Consider the following 21215-nt stretch of genomic DNA (forward strand, 5'->3'; position numbering starts at 1 on the left):
AGTATGGCAGCGTTTACAAACTGGTGTTGCCCCTCTGACACTTGCGCATAAACTCAGAAAAATCCCAAGAAGAGCCAAAGAAATGTTTCAGTTGTTGATTGTACTGTTAAGAAAAAACACTGGACGTACAGTAGTTTCTCACGGCTCTAATACCCTTCTGTACATAGTCCAACATCTGTCTGCGTCATTTCCTGCATTAGCATCACAGCAGCTGCTCAAATTCACTCTTTGGAATTATGATGTAAAACTGATTTTAATCCCAGTTGCAACGCACACTCTCGTCTGTCAATGAACTGTTGTTGTTGCCAGAGTTTTATCCTTTACAAAATGTGGGAACTTCAACTGACCAGGATTTTCCAATTGCGAAATAATTCTCATTGAAAGCAAAGTGACTGTGACCAACCCATCTAATCACAGAGGCCTCTGTTTGTGTGGTTCTCTTTTTGATATACGGACTCCAGCTGTTTGGGAATTGCTTCTCCTCAGATGCATATACACAGTAACACACACACACACACACACACACACACACACACACACACACACACACACACACACACACACACACACACACACACACAAACATTTATAGTTCTGTGTTTACTGGCCGCTCTCCATCAGAGGAAGGAAGTGTCTGAATACACTGTGGAATAACTGAACACAAGTTTCTCTCAAGTATCAAACTACAAACGTCCATTGTGTTCCATTGCATGTGAAATACAGGAAACCCCCTCTGCGTTAGAAATATTATAAACAATGTCCACCATCTTTGTTTAAAGGTGGAGTCAGTGAATATCTCCTCACGATCCGCTATCCGTCTATACTGTGTGTGCGCTGAAAAGAATCTGGTGTTAATACACAGCATAGGCTCTGTAAATGGGTTTTTTGCTAATGCTAGCTACGCGGGGCAACCTTTTTTTTTACATAGCAGTTACAGAGCCTAAGCTGTGTATTAACACTGGATTTTTTTTCCAGCACACACACAGTACAGACAGGTAGCGGATCATGAGGAGATATTCACTGATTTTGACTACAATCGTTCTCAAGAATTGCTGACTCCACCATTAATTTTTTTGTCTGATAATGTTTATATCTTTGTTATCGTGATTTCTTACCATTGTGTTTCTCGCTGCTCTTTAGATCTCGGGACAGTGTTCGTGTAAACCTGGCTTTAGTGGCCGAACGTGTCGGGAGTGCAGAGAGCTCTACTGGGGCGATCCCAACGTCAAATGTCACGGTAGGTCAACGTCACCGATTACTGAAACACGAGCAAACAAAAAAAACATTCAAGGGAGGATCGATAGTCTGTTCTGTTCTTGTTATTCAGTGTTATTGTTCTTTATTGTACAGTCATATGAAAAAGTTTGGGAACCCCTCTCAGCCGGCATTATAATTGACTCTGCTTTCACAAAAAATATATAAAAGTGGTATGTCTTTAATTTACCAGGAACAGTTAAGTACTGGGATGTTTTCCAAACAAAGATTTTTTGAAAAGCAGTATTTGGTTGTATGAAATAAAATAAAATGTGAAAAACTGGCTGTGCAAAAATATGGGTACCCTTGTGGTTTTGTTGATTTTAATGCCTGTAACAGCATGTAAAACTGATGACTTTAAACACAAATGTAACCGGGTGGTACAGTTGATATCTTTATGAATATAACACTTTCAGTTGCAGTACTTGGGAATGGGATTGCGGGTGGTTTGCAATGGGTAGTGTGGCCGTTTGGTCACAGGGTGGCAGTATTGAGTCTTACTATATAGTGCTGCGCCCAATGCATCCTGGTCCCTTCTTCCGTTGTTTACCTCTGGACAGCGTTGGTCTTTTCCGTGAAGACGAGGTATCTCCATTGTTTGCGTTTATAGAGTGGCTTATGGACATATGCTGCCGGTTGTTGCTGTATGGAACAGTTTTATAGCGATACCAGTGAGTATTTGTGTTGGATGGCCGTGTTTGTTTAGGATGTCTGGGGATTTTCGGCGCCAGTCGCCAAACGTGGGCGTTCGCTTGCAATGAGATGTATGGCACCACGCGGTGTGTTTGTGAATCGCAGTGTCGTTTAACAGTGTCTATCTTTTAGAGATAACGACTCGGGGGAAATAAGTCCGCTGGAAACTTCGGGAAGGGCTTGTCTTAGTTCAAGTTGCTGAAATGTAAGTGTTATAAGCTAATATGTATTATGAGTCATTTACTGTTTACATTATTAAATGACCTGTTGATGTTTATGGTGGCGAAATATGTGTGTAACGTGATGATTTGTATTTTCTGTTTAGTCATGCCACTGCCGTATTTTATAGGCTAGTATTTTATAGGTTAGTATTTTAGCTGTATTTTTCTACTGAAGCATTTTTCTATATTAGTATTTACTTTATTCATTTCTTTTATGATTCGGTCTCCTAGTGTTAAATTGTAGTGCAACTGTTGAGCACTGAAGGATAAAGAAAGTCTTTTAAATCAAAATATATCACTCTGTCACATTAATTGAAATGTGTTCTATAATAAATTAATGCTACAAAAACCCCGAATTCATTGTGTCCTGTGTGGCAACCAATTCCACGGGCTACATAATTTGGTACCAGGAGTGGGGTGTAGCAAGAACAAATCTATTTTTTTAATTGGCAACAGAGTGATTTAGTTTTAGTTTTAGTTTAGAAAATACGGTAGTGGTGAAGATTCCAGGTCCTTTGGTGATTGAGTCGGTGAGGCCAGCCTGCGGTGGAGGTGTTGAGCAGCGGGAGACGTGCTGAGGTGCTCCAAGGTTTGCTGCTTCCTGGAGAGACGACTCATCGGTACCAGAGCATCTGTGAAGAGGATTCAGGGACTCAATTTTCAGCTGCGAAGAAAAGAAACCTTCAGCAGGACATCAAGTTAAAGACTGTCTTCATAGTATCCTTAACTCACATTTTGGACTGGTGTTTCACATTGTAACCGGACTGTGCATAGACTTAAAGGTCTCATCATGAGTGAATCGGAAGATGAGGGTACTGTTATTGATAAAAATGTCCAGCCAAGCCAGGTTCCAGGTACAAGTAGCAAGGCTACAGGGGAAATGCAGGGTCATTTGCAAGAGCTCGCCAGATTGCGAGATGAGCTTTCCCGGTTAAATGCTGAAACAAGGGCTCAGAGGGAAAATAGTAACCCCGCACCAGCACGTTCATACATCTATGTTCCAAGAGAACGTCACATCACACCATTCAGTGGGGAGGGTGGTACAGATGGGAGGTCAGTTGAAGAGTTTATTGAAGAGGTTGAAAGGGTCTTGAGGTCCAGAGAGCAGACACCATCAGAACAGTGTGACTACATAGTATCTCTTCTACGTGGTCCTGCCTTAGAAGAAGTTAGACTATGCATGAGGGGCCAGTCTGTGTTTCCTAGTGATTTGTTTTCCTTCTTGAGAAATGCTTTTGGGGAGAAACGCAGCGCCACACAGCTTTTGCAGACCTTTTACAACCGTAGACAAGCTGACGGGGAAGACCTCCGTGATTACTCCCATGCATTGTCCCAGCTTTTGAGCTCTGTAATGAAGCAGTCCACAGATGCAGTAGCTAATGAGGAAGCTGTTCTCAGGGATCAGTTCATTGAGGGTCTTAGAGATGCCGCGCTACGGCGTGAACTCCGGAAGATGGTAAGGGACAGACCGGGCTCCTGTCTTCTAGATGTGAGGGATGAAGCCCTCCGGTGGGATATGGAGGACAGCAGGTCCCATAAGCCCAGAGTTGTAAAGAGCAGCCATGTTAAGTCTGAAGTCTCGGAAACGCAGAATTCCGCTATTAAAACAAACAATGTCCAATGCACAGTATTAGACGATGTCCAAAAAACAGTAGCCCATCAGGAAAAACAACTAGCAGAGTTAGCTAAAACACTCGCTCAGCTAACTAGCGCTGTAAGTGAACTGAGTAGGCGCAGCACTCAACCGACATACCGAGAGCCTCAGCATCAAGCTAGAGCCCAGCCTAAGTTCACACCCGATGGTCAGCCGATCTGTTTCAAGTGTGAAGGCGTCGGCCACATTGCGAGAAAATGCCCACATGCTAGAAGGGGCCAAAGTGTTATGACACCTGATCTTTCTGTAGCGCAGGAAAACCCTTACCCTCGGTTGTCATGAGCCACACAACACGGGGGGAAGCAGTTGGCTCACGTAAAGACATGACAGACAGATGTAAAATCTTAGAGAACGCAGTTGGGGAATGCAAGACTGTTGAGTTGAAACTCCGGGGTGTTACAGTACCATGCCTGCTTGACACGGGGAGCCAAGTCAGCACAATTTCTGAAGGTTTCTTTAGAGAGCACTTGGCAGTAGAGGGTGAAGATGTGCATTCGGCCTTCGAGTGGCTTAAAATCACTGCAGCAAATGGTTTAGACATACCTTATATAGGCTATGTGGAGTTTGATGTAGAGGCAATGGGTTTGACTATCCCGGAACGAGGTTTTCTTATAGTCAAAGATTCTGCACACTCTTCCTCTGTTCCAGGTCTCGTGGGGATGAACATCGTCAAAAAATGCCAGGAGTTAGTGCACACAGAGTTTGACACCACACTACAGGGTAAACTTGACTCACACTGGAGGGAGGCTTTTCATCGTGTCCATGCTGTAAATGTAACAGACAAGCTCTCTTTCGCTAGAGTAGCTGGTAAGGGTGTAGTCCATGTGCCCGCTTCATCTGCTGCCACAGTCATGGCTAGGGGACTCAGAACTGTGAGTGAGAATGGTCCTTTGTTGTTGCTGGAGCCTGTGGGTACAGCTGTGCCTGATGGTTTGGTTGTTGTTCCAACCTTGGTTTCTTCTGAGAGTCACATTTTCCCTGTGCAGGTAATGAACATGTCTGATGAAGATATCTGGCTAAGGCCAAGAACCCGGTTAGGTGTCTTGACTCATGTAGATAGTGTGAAAAGCGATGAGTCTTGTGAAGTACAGTTTCAAAGAATCTCAGCAGATACTGAACAAGTTAGTATCGACAAACGTCCTGAAGCCTCTATAGATGTACAGTCTATCTTAGCCGAGCTCAATGTAGGCGGTAGCCCAGAACAGCAAGCACAGTTGGCTTTGTTGTTGGAGAAATACTCTTTTGTGTTTGCGAAAGAGGATGAAGACTTGGGTTACACTGACAAAGTACAACATGAGGTCCATCTTACAGACGACATTCCAGTGACACAGCCATACAGACGTATCCCACCCACACAGTACAGTGAAGTCAGACAACATATTGGCAAACTGTTAAAAAAGGGAGTCATTCAAGAAAGCTCCAGTGCTTATGCTTCGCCAATAGTGCTTGTGAGGAAGGCAGATGGTAGTCTAAGGTTATGTGTCGATTACCGAAAACTCAACTCAAAGACGAGACGTGATGCATTTCCTCTCCCGAGGATTGACGAGAGTTTTGATGCACTAAGGGGTGCACAGTTCTTTTCCACCATTGATCTAGCGAGTGGATACCACCAGGTGGCCATGCATGAGAGAGATAGGGCTAAAACAGCTTTTACTACACCATTTGGTCTCTACGAGTACGTGAGAATGCCCTTTGGTGTTTGTAACGGGCCAGCTACTTTCCAGAGACTTATGCAAGTCACAATGAATGATCTCATTTTTCAGATGCTTCTGGTTTATCTTGACGACATTCTTGTTTTTTCTGAGACATTTGAACAGCACCTGCAAAGACTTGAGACAGTGTTAAAGAGACTAGCAGAGACAGGTCTTAAGGTAAAACCACAAAAGTGTGCATTTTTACAACAGTCAGTGAAGTTTTTGGGCCACCGGGTGTCAGCAGAGGGTGTGGGGACTGACTCTTCCAAGGTCTCCGCTGTTAAGAACTGGAAAGTTCCAGCCACTGTTAAAGAGTTGCAGTCGTTTATTGGGTTCTGCAGTTACTACCGGAGATTCATCAAAGGTTTCTCACAAGTTGCTGGTCCACTACATGACTTAGTAAACAAATGTTCAGGTGTGAAGAAAACAGGAAAAATAAGTCACCAGGTTGGTGCAAAGTGGTCACCAGAGTGTGAGGCTTCTTTTGAGCAGTTAAAGGAAAAACTTACGTCAGCCCCCATTTTGGGCTTTGCAGATTTCACACAGCCTTTTGTAGTTGAGACAGATGCCAGAAACGGATTGGGAGCTGTGTTGTGTCAACAGCAGGGGGACAAAAAACGGGTCATAGCATACGCTAGCCGCAGACTACGTCAGGCTGAGAGAAATGACCGGAATTACAGTAGCATGAAGTTGGAGTTACTTGCACTTAAATGGGCGGTTACTGAGAAATTCCGGGGTTACTTGCTCGGTGCTAAGTTTGTTATCCTGACTGACAACAACCCACTCTGCTACCTTCAGACGGCCAAGTTGGGTGCTATAGAGCAGAGGTGGGTAGCACAACTGTCTGTTTTTGATTTTGAGGTTAAGTATCGTCCTGGTTCTAGCAATGCAGCTGCAGATGCACTCTCTAGGCAGGAGTTTGCAGGGGAGCCTGAAACTGACCATGATGCAGAGTTTGACAATTGTGTTGCAGTGTGTAACCCTATTTGGAGAGGAACAGTTTTGGATCCTGGCCTTGCCACTAAAGGTCTTGAGTGCTTCAAAGTGAGACAGATCCGGGTTGCCGAGTCGGTTTCTGGTGAGGATAGTTTGGGGCAAGGCAACACACCTACGCTGCCGGGTTACACTAAGGACGAGCTCATAGGTTTTCAGACCAGTGATTCCACTCTAAAGGGGTTTAGAGCGTTTTGGGATCGGGGGAGGAGGCCAGGGCCTAAAGAGAGGAAAGCCCTGTCAAGTCAGGTAAAAAGACTGTTGAAACAGTGGAGTAAAATACAACAAAGGGACGGGTTGCTATACAGGGTTATTCATGACGCACGTCATGATGAAGTGTGGCAGTTACTTGTGCCTAGTTGTTTGAAGGACCAAGTCTTACAGAATGTACACAACAACATGGGACATCAGGGCATAGAGCGCACTATAAACCTGTTAAGAGAGAGGTGTTTCTGGGTGGGGCTATGTGTCGATGTTGAAAACTGGGTTAAAAACTGTGAGAGGTGCATTCTTACCAAGATGCCGCAGCCAAAAATCCATGCACCAGTTAAAGCCTTTCTGGCCTCTCGACCACTAGAAGTAGTGGCAGTTGATTTTACAGTGTTGGAGCAAGCCTCAGACGGGCGTGAAAATGTCCTGGTTGTGACGGATGTATTCACAAAGTTTACCCAAGCATATCCTACTAAGGATCAGAAAGCTGACACAACTGCTAAAGTTTTGCTGAAGGAGTGGTTCATGAAATATGGGGTTCCAGAAAGACTTCATTCAGACCAAGGTAGAAATTTTGAGAGTGAAGTTATAGCAGAGCTTTGCAGACTCTATGGGGTTAAAAAGACACGGACAACTCCTTACAGGCCACAAGGAAACGGTCAGTGCGAAAGATTCAACAGAACACTGCATGATTTGTTGAGGACGCTTCCTCCAGAGAAAAAAAGGCGTTGGCCGGAGCACCTTCCTGAACTAGTGTACGCCTACAATGTCACTCCTCATTCCTCTACGGGGTACTCGCCATATTTTCTGCTTTTTGGGGTGCAGCCACATCTCCCTGTAGATGCATTGATAGGACGTGAGTGTGTTTCAGACAGGAAACAGGACTGGTTGACTGTTCATCAGGAGAGACTTAGACAGGCACATGAGAAAGCGAGAGTGTACTCAGAGCAGAAAGCAGCGGAGAGAATCACACTGCAAAATGAAAAAGTGTATTGTCCTCCTGTCGACATTGGTCAGTTGGTTTTTCTGCGTCATCGCCCTTTAGGTAGACACAAGATTCAAGACGCATGGGGTCCAACAGTTTACAAGGTAGTTGACGTCTACGGTACCACACACACAGTTGAGCCTGTTGAGGGAGGTCCTGTTAAGAGGGTTCATAGGTCAGAGTTGCGTCCTTGTCCCAGACCAGTTCCAAAACCAAGAACTAAAGCTAGGTTGCAGACTAGAACACAGCCTGTAGCCAAGGACATGCCAGAGTCACTTGGACCTGATTTTGTCGTTGTTGAAGAAGTGTTTCCTTCTCAGCTTGTGCAACCACCAAACCTGTTTCATGTTGCAGAAAGAGAGAGAGTTGATGTATCAGTATCTTCAGATGAGAGTGACTTTGAGGAATCTAAAGAAAGTTATCCAGATGTGAAAAATGTTGACACCGAAACAGAACATGTGGATAGTGATGTGTATCCAAAGAACAGTGAGGACAGTGATGGTGACAGCACCTCAAATGGGGATGACGGGTATACATTTCCAGTCAATGATTGTGCACAAAGTAAAGCCTATACACCTAGAGCTGCCGTTAGAAAAAGCAAAAGGGCAACAGCTGGGTCTCATTCTAACCCATTTCACCTTCCGAAGTCATCTTGTAATGCTGTTTCAGTCAGCGCAGACAACGAGGTTTGGACGAACGTCTGTACTTCTCTATTCACATTTCTCTTCACAGCCGTTTTGTATGGACTTTTTCGGTGAGAAATAGTGGTTGGGAGGGTACAAAGAGGAACACTTACAACACTTCATTGTTGAGCAAATACAAGCATTGTTGATGTTTTATGTTAGAAATGATCAGAGTAAAGCTGAAGCTGGATTTGAGCTTCTTTAAAGTTCTGTAGTCACCGAGGACGTTGACTTGCTGCAGGGGAGTATGTAACCGGGTGGTACAGTTGATATCTTTATGAATATAACACTTTCAGTTGCAGTACTTGGGAATGGGATTGCGGGTGGTTTGCAATGGGTAGTGTGGCCGTTTGGTCACAGGGTGGCAGTATTGAGTCTTACTATATAGTGCTGCGCCCAATGCATCCTGGTCCCTTCTTCCGTTGTTTACCTCTGGACAGCGTTGGTCTTTTCCGTGAAGACGAGGTATCTCCATTGTTTGCGTTTATAGAGTGGCTTATGGACATATGCTGCCGGTTGTTGCTGTATGGAACAGTTTTATAGCGATACCAGTGAGTATTTGTGTTGGATGGCCGTGTTTGTTTAGGATGTCTGGGGATTTTCGGCGCCAGTCGCCAAACGTGGGCGTTCGCTTGCAATGAGATGTATGGCACCACGCGGTGTGTTTGTGAATCGCAGTGTCGTTTAACAGTGTCTATCTTTTAGAGATAACGACTCGGGGGAAATAAGTCCGCTGGAAACTTCGGGAAGGGCTTGTCTTAGTTCAAGTTGCTGAAATGTAAGTGTTATAAGCTAATATGTATTATGAGTCATTTACTGTTTACATTATTAAATGACCTGTTGATGTTTATGGTGGCGAAATATGTGTGTAACGTGATGATTTGTATTTTCTGTTTAGTCATGCCACTGCCGTATTTTATAGGCTAGTATTTTATAGGTTAGTATTTTAGCTGTATTTTTCTACTGAAGCATTTTTCTATATTAGTATTTACTTTATTCATTTCTTTTATGATTCGGTCTCCTAGTGTTAAATTGTAGTGCAACTGTTGAGCACTGAAGGATAAAGAAAGTCTTTTAAATCAAAATATATCACTCTGTCACATTAATTGAAATGTGTTCTATAATAAATTAATGCTACAAAAACCCCGAATTCATTGTGTCCTGTGTGGCAACCAATTCCACGGGCTACACAAAGTTGGTTGGATTATGTTGTTAAGCCTTGAACCTCATATAATTGTCTGTTTAATCATGAGAAAATTTATTTTAGGTGCCTAAATGCAAGTTGCACTTCTCTTTGACTCTCTGCTGAAGTGAGACAGAATGGGATCATCAAAACAGCTCCCAAAAGATCTGAAAAACAAAGATTGTTCATTGTCATGGTTTAGGGGAAGGCTACAAGAAGCTTTCCCAAAGGTTTCAATTGTCAATTTCGACTGTAGGGAACGTTGTCAGGAAATGGAAGGACACAGGCATAGTGGCAGTTAAACCCAGGCATGGCAGACCAAGAAAAAAACAGGAGTGGCATAGGTGGAGGATTGTGAGAATGGTTGCACACAACCCACAGATCACCTCCAAAGGCCTGCAAGAACATCTGGCTGCAGATGGTGCATCTGTACATCGTTCAACAATTCAGCGCAATTTGCACCAAAACATCTGCTTTTTATAAAGACCAAATAACTTAATTTTTGTCTCATCAGTCCAAAGCATTTTCTTCCAATATGAATCTGGCTTGTCTAAATGAGCTTTTGCATACTCCATGCAACTGTATCTGTGGCGTGGGCGCAGAAAGGGCTTCCTTCTCATCACCCGGCCATACAGATGTTTTGGTGCAAATTGCACTGAATTGTAGAACCATGTACAGATACACAATCTGCAGCCAGATGTTCTTGCAGGTCTTTGGAGGTGATCTTTGGGTTGTGTGCAACCATTCTCACAATCCGCCGCATATGCCGCTCTTGTACTTTTCTTGGTCTGCTAGACCTGGGTTTAACTGCAACTGTGCCTGTGTCCTTCCATTCCCTGACAACGGTCCTTACAGTAGAAATTGACAATTGAAACCTTTGGGAAAGCTTCTTGTAGCCTTCCCCTAAACCATGACAATGAATAATCTTTGTTTTTAAGATCTTTTGGGAGCTGTTTTGATGATCCCATTCTGTCTCACTTCAGCAGAGAGTCAAAGAGAAGTGCAACTTGCATTTAGGCACCTAAAATACATTTTCTCATGATTAAACAGACAATTCTATGAGGTTCAAGGCTTAACAACATAATCCAACCAACTTTGTGTTTAAAATCATCAGTTTTACATGCTGTTACAGGCATTAAAATCAACAAAACCACAAGGGTACCCATATTTTTGCACAGCCAGTTTTTCACATTTTATTTTATTTCATACAACCAAATACTGCTTTTCAAAAAATCTTTGTTTGGAAAACATCCCAGTACTTAGTTGTTCCTGGTAAATTAAAGACATACCACTTTTATATATTTTTTGTGAAAGCAGAGTCAATTATAATGCCGGCTGAGAGGGGTTCCCAAACTTTTTCATATGATTGTATATAAATTGTTTGATTCGACATCATTGCAAATGAGGGTCACCACCCCTCAGTTGATCTCTCAAGTATAAATAAAGGCTAAATGAAATGAAATGTTTCAGCATCTTAGATATTTCCCTAGGGAGTTGTTTGATACCGTAAATGGAGCTAAAAGTGAGAAAATATTGGACTTTGATTCTTCGTGTCCATAACATTAGTTTTAATGAATGCAAATATTGTTCCTTAACCAACACATGTTTAATAGTGTTCGACATAACAACTTAAAGGGTGATAATATGTGAAAGTGTTCCAGCTTGTTTCTGTTGCCTCTAAGTGGCAAAAAAGTCAGTTAATATAGACATTTAAACAATTGGTTCCAAGTTCTCTCTCTTCTCCATTGCTCAGCCAGGCCTGGACAGCAGCCACATTCACCCCCTCGTACTCCTACGTTTTTCGGGAGCGTTTTGGCCTTGACTCTGGTCGTCAGTATGTGAAACATATTAACAGTTTGACTGAGGTCAGGTTAAAGACTGCACCGGGCCAAGAACATGCCACTGTTAGAACGTTAAAGAACCCCTACGCTTCCTTTGGTTAAATGTGTAGGATGGCTTTAACAATGGGGGACTGTTTACCCAATATGGACGTCAAACAACCTAAAATCTCAAGGTCACTGTAGCTTATACTTCTAGTCTGTTATACTGAAATGCACTATTATGCATTTTTATATATAGTGGGCGTCCTGGGGATAGGCACCTGTTGAAAGACGAAGAAGAAGTACAATAGAATAAATAACTAGATACATCTTCACCTCATCACTTGATATTGTGAATAGACTTGAGGCAGTGGTGGATGATGCCATTAGTGATGGGTCGTAATGTGCCGAGGCTTCGGAGCGTGTGTCGAGTAATCCCGGAAGTTTTTGGTGAAGCGCGTATCGATGCTTGTATCGTTTAGGGCGAATCACGTGACTGATGACGTTCGAAGCCTCGTTTGTTCAAGAAGTGCTTCGGGTATTGTGGATGCACTCGCACTTTGCGGGTTAGTGTTGGCGATTTATTGGTTTGGGAGTGATGTGGATGTTGTATCAACTTGCTGTGACTTTATTGTGCACCCCTGCCTCCGCTGTACCATGTGAAAGAGTGTTCTCCAAAGCAGGAGAAGTTGTTTCCAAAAGGGGAAATTGTCTGAACAAATGTTCACAATAAAAATCAAATCCTTAAGTTGCACAAGCACATTCACTGCCCCTTACCTTTTTATAACACTGCGACAGTTTGAAAATAAGTATTCCTGTCATTATGAGTAATTAAAAGTTTGACAAAAAATATTTATTGATAGATTTATTAGATGTATATGTTTTATCATGTTTCATACCCATAGTATACATCAAACAAAATATAAGTTGTATGTATATGAATGAATACATGAACAATACATGAAATGCATTTATTAAGGTGTCTTGATTTATTTACTTGTCAGTCATTCCCATGGCTGCACTGTTGCAGGACAGTATTGAGTGTATTACAAATTGATAGAATTATCTGGCTATTTAACACTGTTTGACCAGCAGGGGGGGTTGTAATTGTGTTCAAATCGGTTCAAATGAAGCCTCGAGAAATGAACCATTTTGTGAACCATTTGGCTTTAAGGCTTCAAGGCTTCAAAAAGCTTCATCTGGCCATCACTAGATGCCATCTTTAATAACTAGCTTCTTGTCCTTGAAAGCCACCGTAGCGTCTGTAAATTCTCCCAAAGGGCGGGGTTATTAGCAAGGGAGCGTTGACATCCACAATATCAACACTAGATGCCACTAAATATTCCGATATAACACACCTTCAAGCTTTATGTAGTTGGTTTTATTCTTTAATCTTTGTTTGTGGTGTTTATAACTCATAAGGAAGAATACCAGTGGTGTGAGTGAAATGGTTTTCGGAATGACTCAGTTTCATTGGACAGTTATTGCATGTTAGCTGCAGCAAATTGATTCCAGAAAACTTTTATTGTCGTTTGAACAAAATCTGTTGAGAAATGTGCGTCTCACGGTAGCTGGTTCTCCCTCAGAGAGAGAGAGAGAGAGAGGGAGAGAGAGAGAGAGAGAGAGAGGGAGAGAGAGAGAGGGAGAGAGAGAGAGAACCAGATAGTAAAAGGCTTGGGAGAGAGGAGGGTCCGGGAATGACCTCTGGTTCTCGGGCTCATGAGAAGCAGATGTTTTCCCAGAATTCCCAGGGATCCCAGTTTGGTCATGCACCAACGCCCCAGAGAGAGAGAGAGAGAGAGAGAGAGAGAGAGAGAGAGAGAGAGCGAGAGAGGGCCAGAGATCCTGAGTTCACTCCCGCTGGTAGAAGCAGCTGGAGCCTCGCTGTGTATCCAAACAGATGAGACAATTATGTGCAAATTCATGGGAAGAAATGAGAACTAGTGTGGTGGTTGCACTAGACTAGGCTGAGAAATGTGTGGGAGTTATGTAGTAATGCATTGATAGTAAAACTTCCGCCACAGCTGAGAGGTTTTTCTGGTATCCAGGTTTAGTGTATTAATGAAAGGATGAATACTGTATCTATCTCTCTCTGTCTCTCTCTGTCTCTCTCTCTGTCTCTCTCTCTCTCTGTCTCTCTCTCTCTCTATCCAAACCATGCTCATAATCAACATGTTTGAAGCTAAGCGGCGTAACATTTTACCGTGACAAAAACAAACCTCACCACTCACCTCGCTCCATAAATCACACAAATGAAAGCAGCAACACTGATGCTGAAATTCTCTCAAACGCCGACATGCATTCCTGACTTTCACCAAACCTCCTTTTCCTCCTGTGCAATGTGTCTAGGGAGTGTCCGGGGTCAGCTTAACCCTCATGGTCACGTTCATATCTCTGTTTATTTACTGAAGGTGCTGACGGTTGATTAAACTTTGTGTTTGTTTTCAAATGGCGAATTTCCCTGGAGAGACTTAAAAGCTCATATTTCACGTTCCTCATGTTACTGTTGTTACAGTCAAAATAGTTAAAATAGTTTTTTCCCTCATCCCACAGAGTTAATTTTTTTAGCCAAAAGTAGGTAGATATTGCCATATTTATTCAAACATTTCTAAAAAAAAGTAATAGTTTTAACATAAGTACTCAATGATTAAAGTTTCATGTGATATCAGTAAGGTAACCAGAATCACCTGCAGTCTCTCCCCTTAAACATGGGAAGGTTTTCAAATTAACAGAAACTAACTGGGGCCAAAAGGGCTATTTGAACCAACTACCTCTTCTATATGGAGAGAAATACACAGTGCAAACTACGTATTCTATATTGACAATATCTATCTATTCCTTCATGTGTGTTTTCAGCTTGTGATTGTGACCCTCGAGGTATCTCCAGTTATCAGTGTGATCGTGTGTCGGGACAGTGTGCCTGTGTGGAGGGCGTGTCCGGCCCGCGGTGCGACAGGTGTGCGCGGGGTTTCGAGGGCGAGTTCCCGGCCTGCGTGCGATGCCATAGCTGCTTCGCCGTGTGGGACACTGTGGTCGGAGAGCTGACCAATCAGACACTCCGGCTCCAGGCTCAAGTCACGGAGCTCCAGAGCACCGGAGTGACCGCGCCTTATAAGGAGTTAGTCGGTAGTCTGGAGACCAACGCCAAAGCCGTGAGAGAGATCGTAGAGAATAACCCCGCCGCGGTGAAACTGGAGCAGATTCAGGACCTGATGCACCAGATCACGTAAGAAATACAGATACACAAAAAGAGGAAGTGTAAACATTTATTATGTAAGAACTCCTGAAAATGGTATAAATTTGGCACTTAAAGCTGTAGTGCGTAACTTTTTCATTTCAAATCAATGTCAATCAATGTCAGAAAAATCCCAAGAAGCGCCCAAGAAATGTTGTTGATTCTACCGCTAAGAAAAAACCTGGACGTACAGCAGAAGTAACAAAATCCATGCGCAATCACTGAAGGCTTACCTCCATGTAGATGTGCAGACAGTGTAGTTGTAATTCCTCATAATTCCTCATGGGGGGGCGACTGAAGATATGAACTATAGCTTTTAGTGCCAAATTCATGACATTTTCAAGAGTTATTTACTGTGAAATCATTACAATACACCTTTTATGTTTGAGTTACTTACCGAGATGTTTTTCTTTCTGCAGGGGATTGTTGTCCTACCTGAACGCAAAGCTGAACACGACGGATGAGAATTTGAATCTTCTGCACAGCGACGCGAACGCCACAGAGTCAAACCTGGACGGGCTGACGGGCGAGGCCCAGCAGCTGGAGAAACAGGTCCAGGAGCTCAGACAGGAGGTTCACAACGCAAAGAACGCAAACATCCAGGGTGAGAATACTGACTGTGGGAGGGAAACTGGGTGGTTGAACACGTTTTAACTAACTGGTAAAGAGGCGCGTCATCAGCATATTGCTTCACAATGCTCTTCTCGCTCTACTTATGAGTGTTTCTTGAAACTTCATATTTTGGTTATAAAAGTTCGGTTACATTTTTAGTTTTGTTTGTTATTTTATTAGCTTGTTTTCTGAAATAAGTGTCAGAAGTGTATCAATTACATTTGGTGAAATTTAACGGCATGGGCCAAGAGATAACTGATTGATTTTTGGTACATTTACCGAAATGTCATTGGAAGGATTTTTTCTTTCCACGTTGCATTAATTTTTTTTTCACTAAAAAACTACATTTACCTGAAAGAAAGAATAAAATCCTCTTTGTTTAAAATAAAACGAAATCCCAGAAAGACAAACTTTTGACAGAAATGTGTGTGTGTGTGTGTGTGTGTGTGTGTGTGTGTGTGTGTGTGTGTGTGTGTGTGTGTGTGTGTATTTGTCTTTTCAGGTGCCATGGATACCATCGCTTCTGCCCACATGAAGTCCGAGATGGCGGAACACCTTGCCAACGTCTCCACCAGTAACCCCGGTAACACAGTGGAACACTCGGCCTCGGTACGGAAAGCCACAGAGGACAAACTGAAGAGCAGCGAGAAGGAGTTTGAGAGAAAGCACCAGAGAAACTCACAGAAGATGGACAAACTCAACAAAGACCTGGACAAGTTTGACCTGTCGCCACTCAGCAAGAAGGTGAGAAAAGAAAATACTTTTGAATATACACACACAGTCGGTTTTCATCCATAAGTTTAATATTATAAAATAAAAACATGGAACAGTCAAAATTCGATTTAATTGAGAAAAATACCAGGAAAAATACATTTGTTGATAGTTAAACATTTTGGTATCTGAATTGGAGGCACCTCAGGCAAGTCACGTGAGGTTCCTAAGGGAAGACAATCAATGCTAACTGCCTACCTCCTAGTTGAAATTGCTTAAAAAAATGAATGTTATGTAAAAAATCAGGGGCATCCTAGTTTCATTCATTGACAAAAAATTTAACTATTCCTTCTCAAACTGAAGACATATTCACTCACATTGTACTTAATGTTAATTCTCTGTGTGTAGACTTGTGGTGGTGTCTCTGTCTATTCTATACTTGATGTATTTTAATCTTGATGTATTGTGTACCCATGTAAAGCACTTTGAATGGCCTTGTGTCTGAATTGTGCTGTAGTAATAAACTTGCCTTGCCTTAGTGTTAACCCTCTGTGTGTGTGTAGACGTGTGGTGGTGCAGCGGAAGGTGACGGCTGCTCTGACTCCCCCTGTGGCGGTCTGGGTTGCCTTGGAGATGACGGAGCCCCTCGGTGCGGAGGTGAAGATTGTAAAGGTATCGCCACGACGTCCAAATCTGCTCTGAGATCAGCCAAAGAGCTGGACCAGAACATCCTCACAGCCATGCAGGAGGTGGACAAGCTCTCCAGGATGGTGAGGATAGAGCAAATAACTTTATTGGGCCCAACTCAGAAAAGATTTTAGTCGCTTATTTTGGGTTCACCCATTTCACACGTCCATTGCCATAAAGTGTATAATGAAATAATTTCTCAATTATATGATGATGATGTGTAAAAAATAATAAAAAAAATAAAATTATTATAAAGAATTAAAATTGTTAAATAAATAAATAAAATTATTTAGAGAATAAAAGTAAAAAAAATAAAAAAAAAATAAATATACTAAACTAAATACAATTCTTGTTGTTATTGTTGTTGTGTGTCAGGTGTGGGAAGCCGGGAGCCGCGCTAAAGAGGCGAAGGTAAACGCCATGGCCGTGCTGGTGAAATCCAACCGCAGCAAAGAGAGAGTGGAGCAGAGCAACGACCAGCTACGCAACCTCATCAAGGAGATACGAGACCTGCTCACCAGTGAGTGCACCACACACACACACACACACACACACACACACACACACACACACACACACACACACACACACACACACACACACACACACACACACACACACACACACACAAAATATGTATAAATTTAAAAAAAAATTATGCAAAACAATCAAAAGAAATTCAAAACAAAAAACGTCTTGACTATACTCTGTACCCTATGGTTTAGATGAGAAGGCGGACGTGTCGGTGATCGAGGCGGTTGCTAACGAGGTGTTGGCGCTGGAGATGCCCACGTCGACGGAGAAGCTCAAGGAACTGACGAGGGAGATCCGTGAGAAGGTCGGAACCCTGAGCAGCGTGGAGACCATTCTAACCCAGAGCGCAGGAGACATAGAGGCCGCAGAGGCTCTGCTCACACAGGCCAAGGCTGCCAGGTGATATGCACACTTAAACACAGACACACACACACACAGACACATAGACACACATTTATATAATTGATTAGTATTATTAGTCTATAAAGCTGCCAGAAACTTAAAAGACAAAAAAAAACAGGCACCTACAAAGAGTTCCAAATCTTATGTGACAATCATTTGACTGATATATGAATAAAGTCATGTCACTACAAATCAAACACACTCATTGTAATCTATGATGATTGTGTTCCTCAGTGAGGAGGCGTCGAGTATGAAGGAGCGAGCTGACGTAGTGAAAGCCGCTCTGGATGAGACGGAACGCGCTCAGACTGTCGCCATGGACGCGATCCAGCTGGCTCAGAACAACACCAGGGGAACACTGGACCTGCTCGTCACTGTGAGTCTGACCTCTGATACTAAGGTTAAACAGGTGGTGGATGTACCAATGAAATCAACATCAGATTGTAAATTTGTTCTATGAAAAAGCCTTTACTGTAAAGTTGACCAGTTTATAACATTGCTGAAGACTCACGTTTGTTGCATTGGCCTTTAACACAAGTTGAGACTTTGACACTCCTAACTTTTTTCTTGTGTATCTTATGTAATTTTGTATTGTATCTTGTACAGCACTTTGGTCAACTGATGTTGTTTTTAAATGTGCTATAGAAATAATTTTGACTTTGACTTAACAATAGATAACAAAGGGATTGGATTGGGAGATAACGAGTGTTTTAACCATTTGTTTTGGTCAATGTCAATATGAAACAATATGAAAATAATGGCAGTAACAAAGAATGGAAGGAATGAACAGAAAACTTGTGGTATTTACTTTGATTTTTGGAAATATTGACAGAGATATAAAAGGTAAGATGGAGAACTAGTGCCACCTACTGTTTATCTCAATGAACAACACTCCAAACTGCTAAAACAGAAGTGGATGGAAAAGTGCATGGGCTTGCATTTCTAGAAAATATATGGAATTTGAATGATATGAATTGGTGTGTGTGTGTGTGTGTGTGTGTGTGTGTGTGTGTGTGTGTGTGTGTGTGTGTGTGTGTGTGTGTGTGTGTGTGTGTGTGTGTGTGTGTGTGTGTGTGTGTGTGTGTGTGTGTGTGCAGGTGGAGTCTGAGACGGCGATGTCGGAGCTGAAGCTGAGTAACACCACAGGTCGGTTGGTCCAGCTGGAGAGAGAAGTGGGTCTGCTGAGACAGAACAACCTGGAGGTCAACCGACTGAAAGACACAGCGGACAGGAGCTCAGAGCAGGCCAAGCAGAGCGCAGAGGAGGCACAGCAGGTAACACACACACACACACACACACACACACACACACACACACACACACACACACACACACACACACACACACACACACACACACACAGTTTGCATACATATTTTGTATTTTAAAAACCAAAAAGAAATCTTTTTTTTTCAAATACTATTATCATTTTTTATATTCAGTTTCTAGGCTTAATATCGCAACAGTTCCACTTACCACTTGAAGTTGTTTAAGAGCCACACAATGTCACTTTTGGGATTAATGTTTTGTTTAATTTCTTTCAACTTCTCAAAATACTTGCTTGTCGTCTATCTAAACATCCTGGAAAGGTTTTGTCTATCGAAACGGACGGTGAATCTGAATGGGTTAACGTGCCGCTGTCGTTCCATTTATGCTCATGTTTTGTGTTTTGTGTGTGTGTGTGTGTGTGTGTGTGTGTGTGTGTGTGTGTGTGTGTGTGTGCGCAGGAGTTTGACCTGGAGGTGAAGGATAAGTTTGAGGAGGTGGAGGATCTGGTGGAGGTGAAAGGAGAGAATGTTCTTCAGGCGCGACGCAGAGCCGACCAGCTGCAGCAGGAAGCTACAGAGCTGCTGGAGCAAAGCAGCACCAAGCTACTGAGGCTCAGAGGTACACACACTTATATTTACATGTTTTTACCTTAAAAGTTCGGCCATGTGTGTGTTTCTGAGATGTTACGAGATGTTATGAATGGAATAGAGAATGTCGGAGCTCCTAAAAATGTTTCTCTACCATGTAGCTCTCCATCAGGCAAGAAAAACTAAAATATACAACATTGGAAAAAAAATTACCCAATGATCAGTGTCTCTGGTTCTTGGAGTAAATGTTTGTCTAGACCTGTAATTAAATCAAAATTACAGTAAATAGTCAAACAAAAACAGAAAGAAGGAAGGAAAAGAAAAGAAAAGAAAAAAAGGAAAAATTGTTAAAAAAAAAATTAAATAGGACTAAATATATATGGATAAATGTGAAAATATAACCCTATCAAACACCACACACGTCTTATAAATGCTTTCTTGTCTACTGTTGTTCAGAGTTGGAGCGTTCGTACGAGGAGAACCAGCTCATCCTTGAAGCCAAAGCCGCAGAACTGGACGAACTGGAGAAAAACGCCCGAAAAATCCTGGAGGAGATCAGCTTCAAAGTGACCATGTACAGCACCTGTGCCTGAAGAGCAACACCCAGACAATCAGACTATATACTGCCTCTCAGGATCTTATTTAAAGGGATAGCGCAGTATTTTTGAAGTGGGCTTGTGTATTATAATGGCAATCAGTGCAGTCACTTTAAAGGTGCTCCGAGGAACTTTCAGTCTGTGTTCATTCTTACACCCCCTTTGGACAAAAGGGGTAGTGTTTTTACTACGCCAGCTGTTGTTCCTGCGTGAGCGTATACCCATGACAAAGGCATTGAGAAAAACGATATACAAATAGCATTCTTTGCACTGATGGTCTCGTTTGCTGTTACATGTCATTTATGATCATCAAAAGGAAAAATTTCAGAAATATTTAAAAGTTCCTCGTAGCACCTTTAAACAGTTTGGTCGAGATGTCGCTGTAGCATAAGTCAGTGTTGTACTGTCGCAGAGGGGGCCAGAAGAAAAACTTTTTTTCGACCACTTATATAAATGCTTACCTCAAAAACAAATTTCTGTTCATTGTACACTACATTTAAATTCCTTAAAATGCTGCCATCTCTATAAGGTAACACACTAACTATAAAGTATTACCTCATACAACCCCACCACAAAAAATACTGAGCTATCCCTTTAATGGTGCCAAAGTTCTTTCAAAAGCATTGCCACAATATCGCTCCCAAAAGAGTCATAGCTATTAGGACCAAACACTGTAAAATGTTTCAACACTGTCAGTGCCAAAGGCTTTGTCAGTGTGTGTGTGTGTGTGTGAGCCGACAAGTTAACACATAAATATATTGGACAGCTGTGCCAGAAAGTATTTCACCGTTTAAAAGCTGCCAACGACCATAAAGTATTGATGCAACAACTCGTAAAACAAACCACTTAAAGCCAAAGTGACCTCAGTGTCCGGAAACCAAGAATGTGTAGAGAATATTTAGCAGTTTATCCAAGTTACTTCAAACTGTGTATTTAAATGAATGACTTTTTGATAGAAATATTAAAGTTTTTATATGTACTTTTCATAAGCCCAAAGCTATGGAACATTATCTGGACCAAAAAAGCATTTTGTGAACGATTCTGTGACTGCAGACAAAATATTAAAAATTGGATTTGAAATTAAGTTTCTGAAGCATCCAGGTGGTCTTTTTTTTCATCTTGGTAGAAAATTTTTCTACAAATTCCACCAGATTTTGATCTTAATTCATTTGCATTTAGCAACGTATATTTC

General features: G+C 42.2%; 1 protein-coding gene across 1 annotated transcript in view; it reads left to right on the forward strand.

Annotated features, from left to right (window-relative positions):
* The window catches only part of LOC307268513 (laminin subunit beta-1-like), a 39396-nt gene extending 18300 nt beyond the window's left edge, over positions 1–21096 (forward strand). Inside the window, exons 23-33 of the mRNA XM_080051174.1 lie at positions 1141–1237; positions 14247–14616; positions 15045–15229; positions 15740–15981; positions 16512–16718; positions 17011–17155; positions 17361–17568; positions 17806–17947; positions 18669–18845; positions 19299–19458; positions 19884–21096. Coding sequence (XP_079907300.1) covers positions 1141–1237; positions 14247–14616; positions 15045–15229; positions 15740–15981; positions 16512–16718; positions 17011–17155; positions 17361–17568; positions 17806–17947; positions 18669–18845; positions 19299–19458; positions 19884–20020 — 2070 coding nt within the window. The 3' untranslated portion in view covers positions 20021–21096. The remainder of the gene's footprint in view (positions 1–1140; positions 1238–14246; positions 14617–15044; positions 15230–15739; positions 15982–16511; positions 16719–17010; positions 17156–17360; positions 17569–17805; positions 17948–18668; positions 18846–19298; positions 19459–19883) is intronic.
* The last annotated feature ends 119 nt before the right edge of the window (positions 21097–21215 follow it).

Source organism: Ammodytes marinus, assembly GCF_949987685.1.
Source record: "Ammodytes marinus genome assembly, chromosome: 22".
Classification (NCBI taxonomy): Eukaryota; Metazoa; Chordata; class Actinopteri; order Uranoscopiformes; family Ammodytidae; genus Ammodytes; species Ammodytes marinus.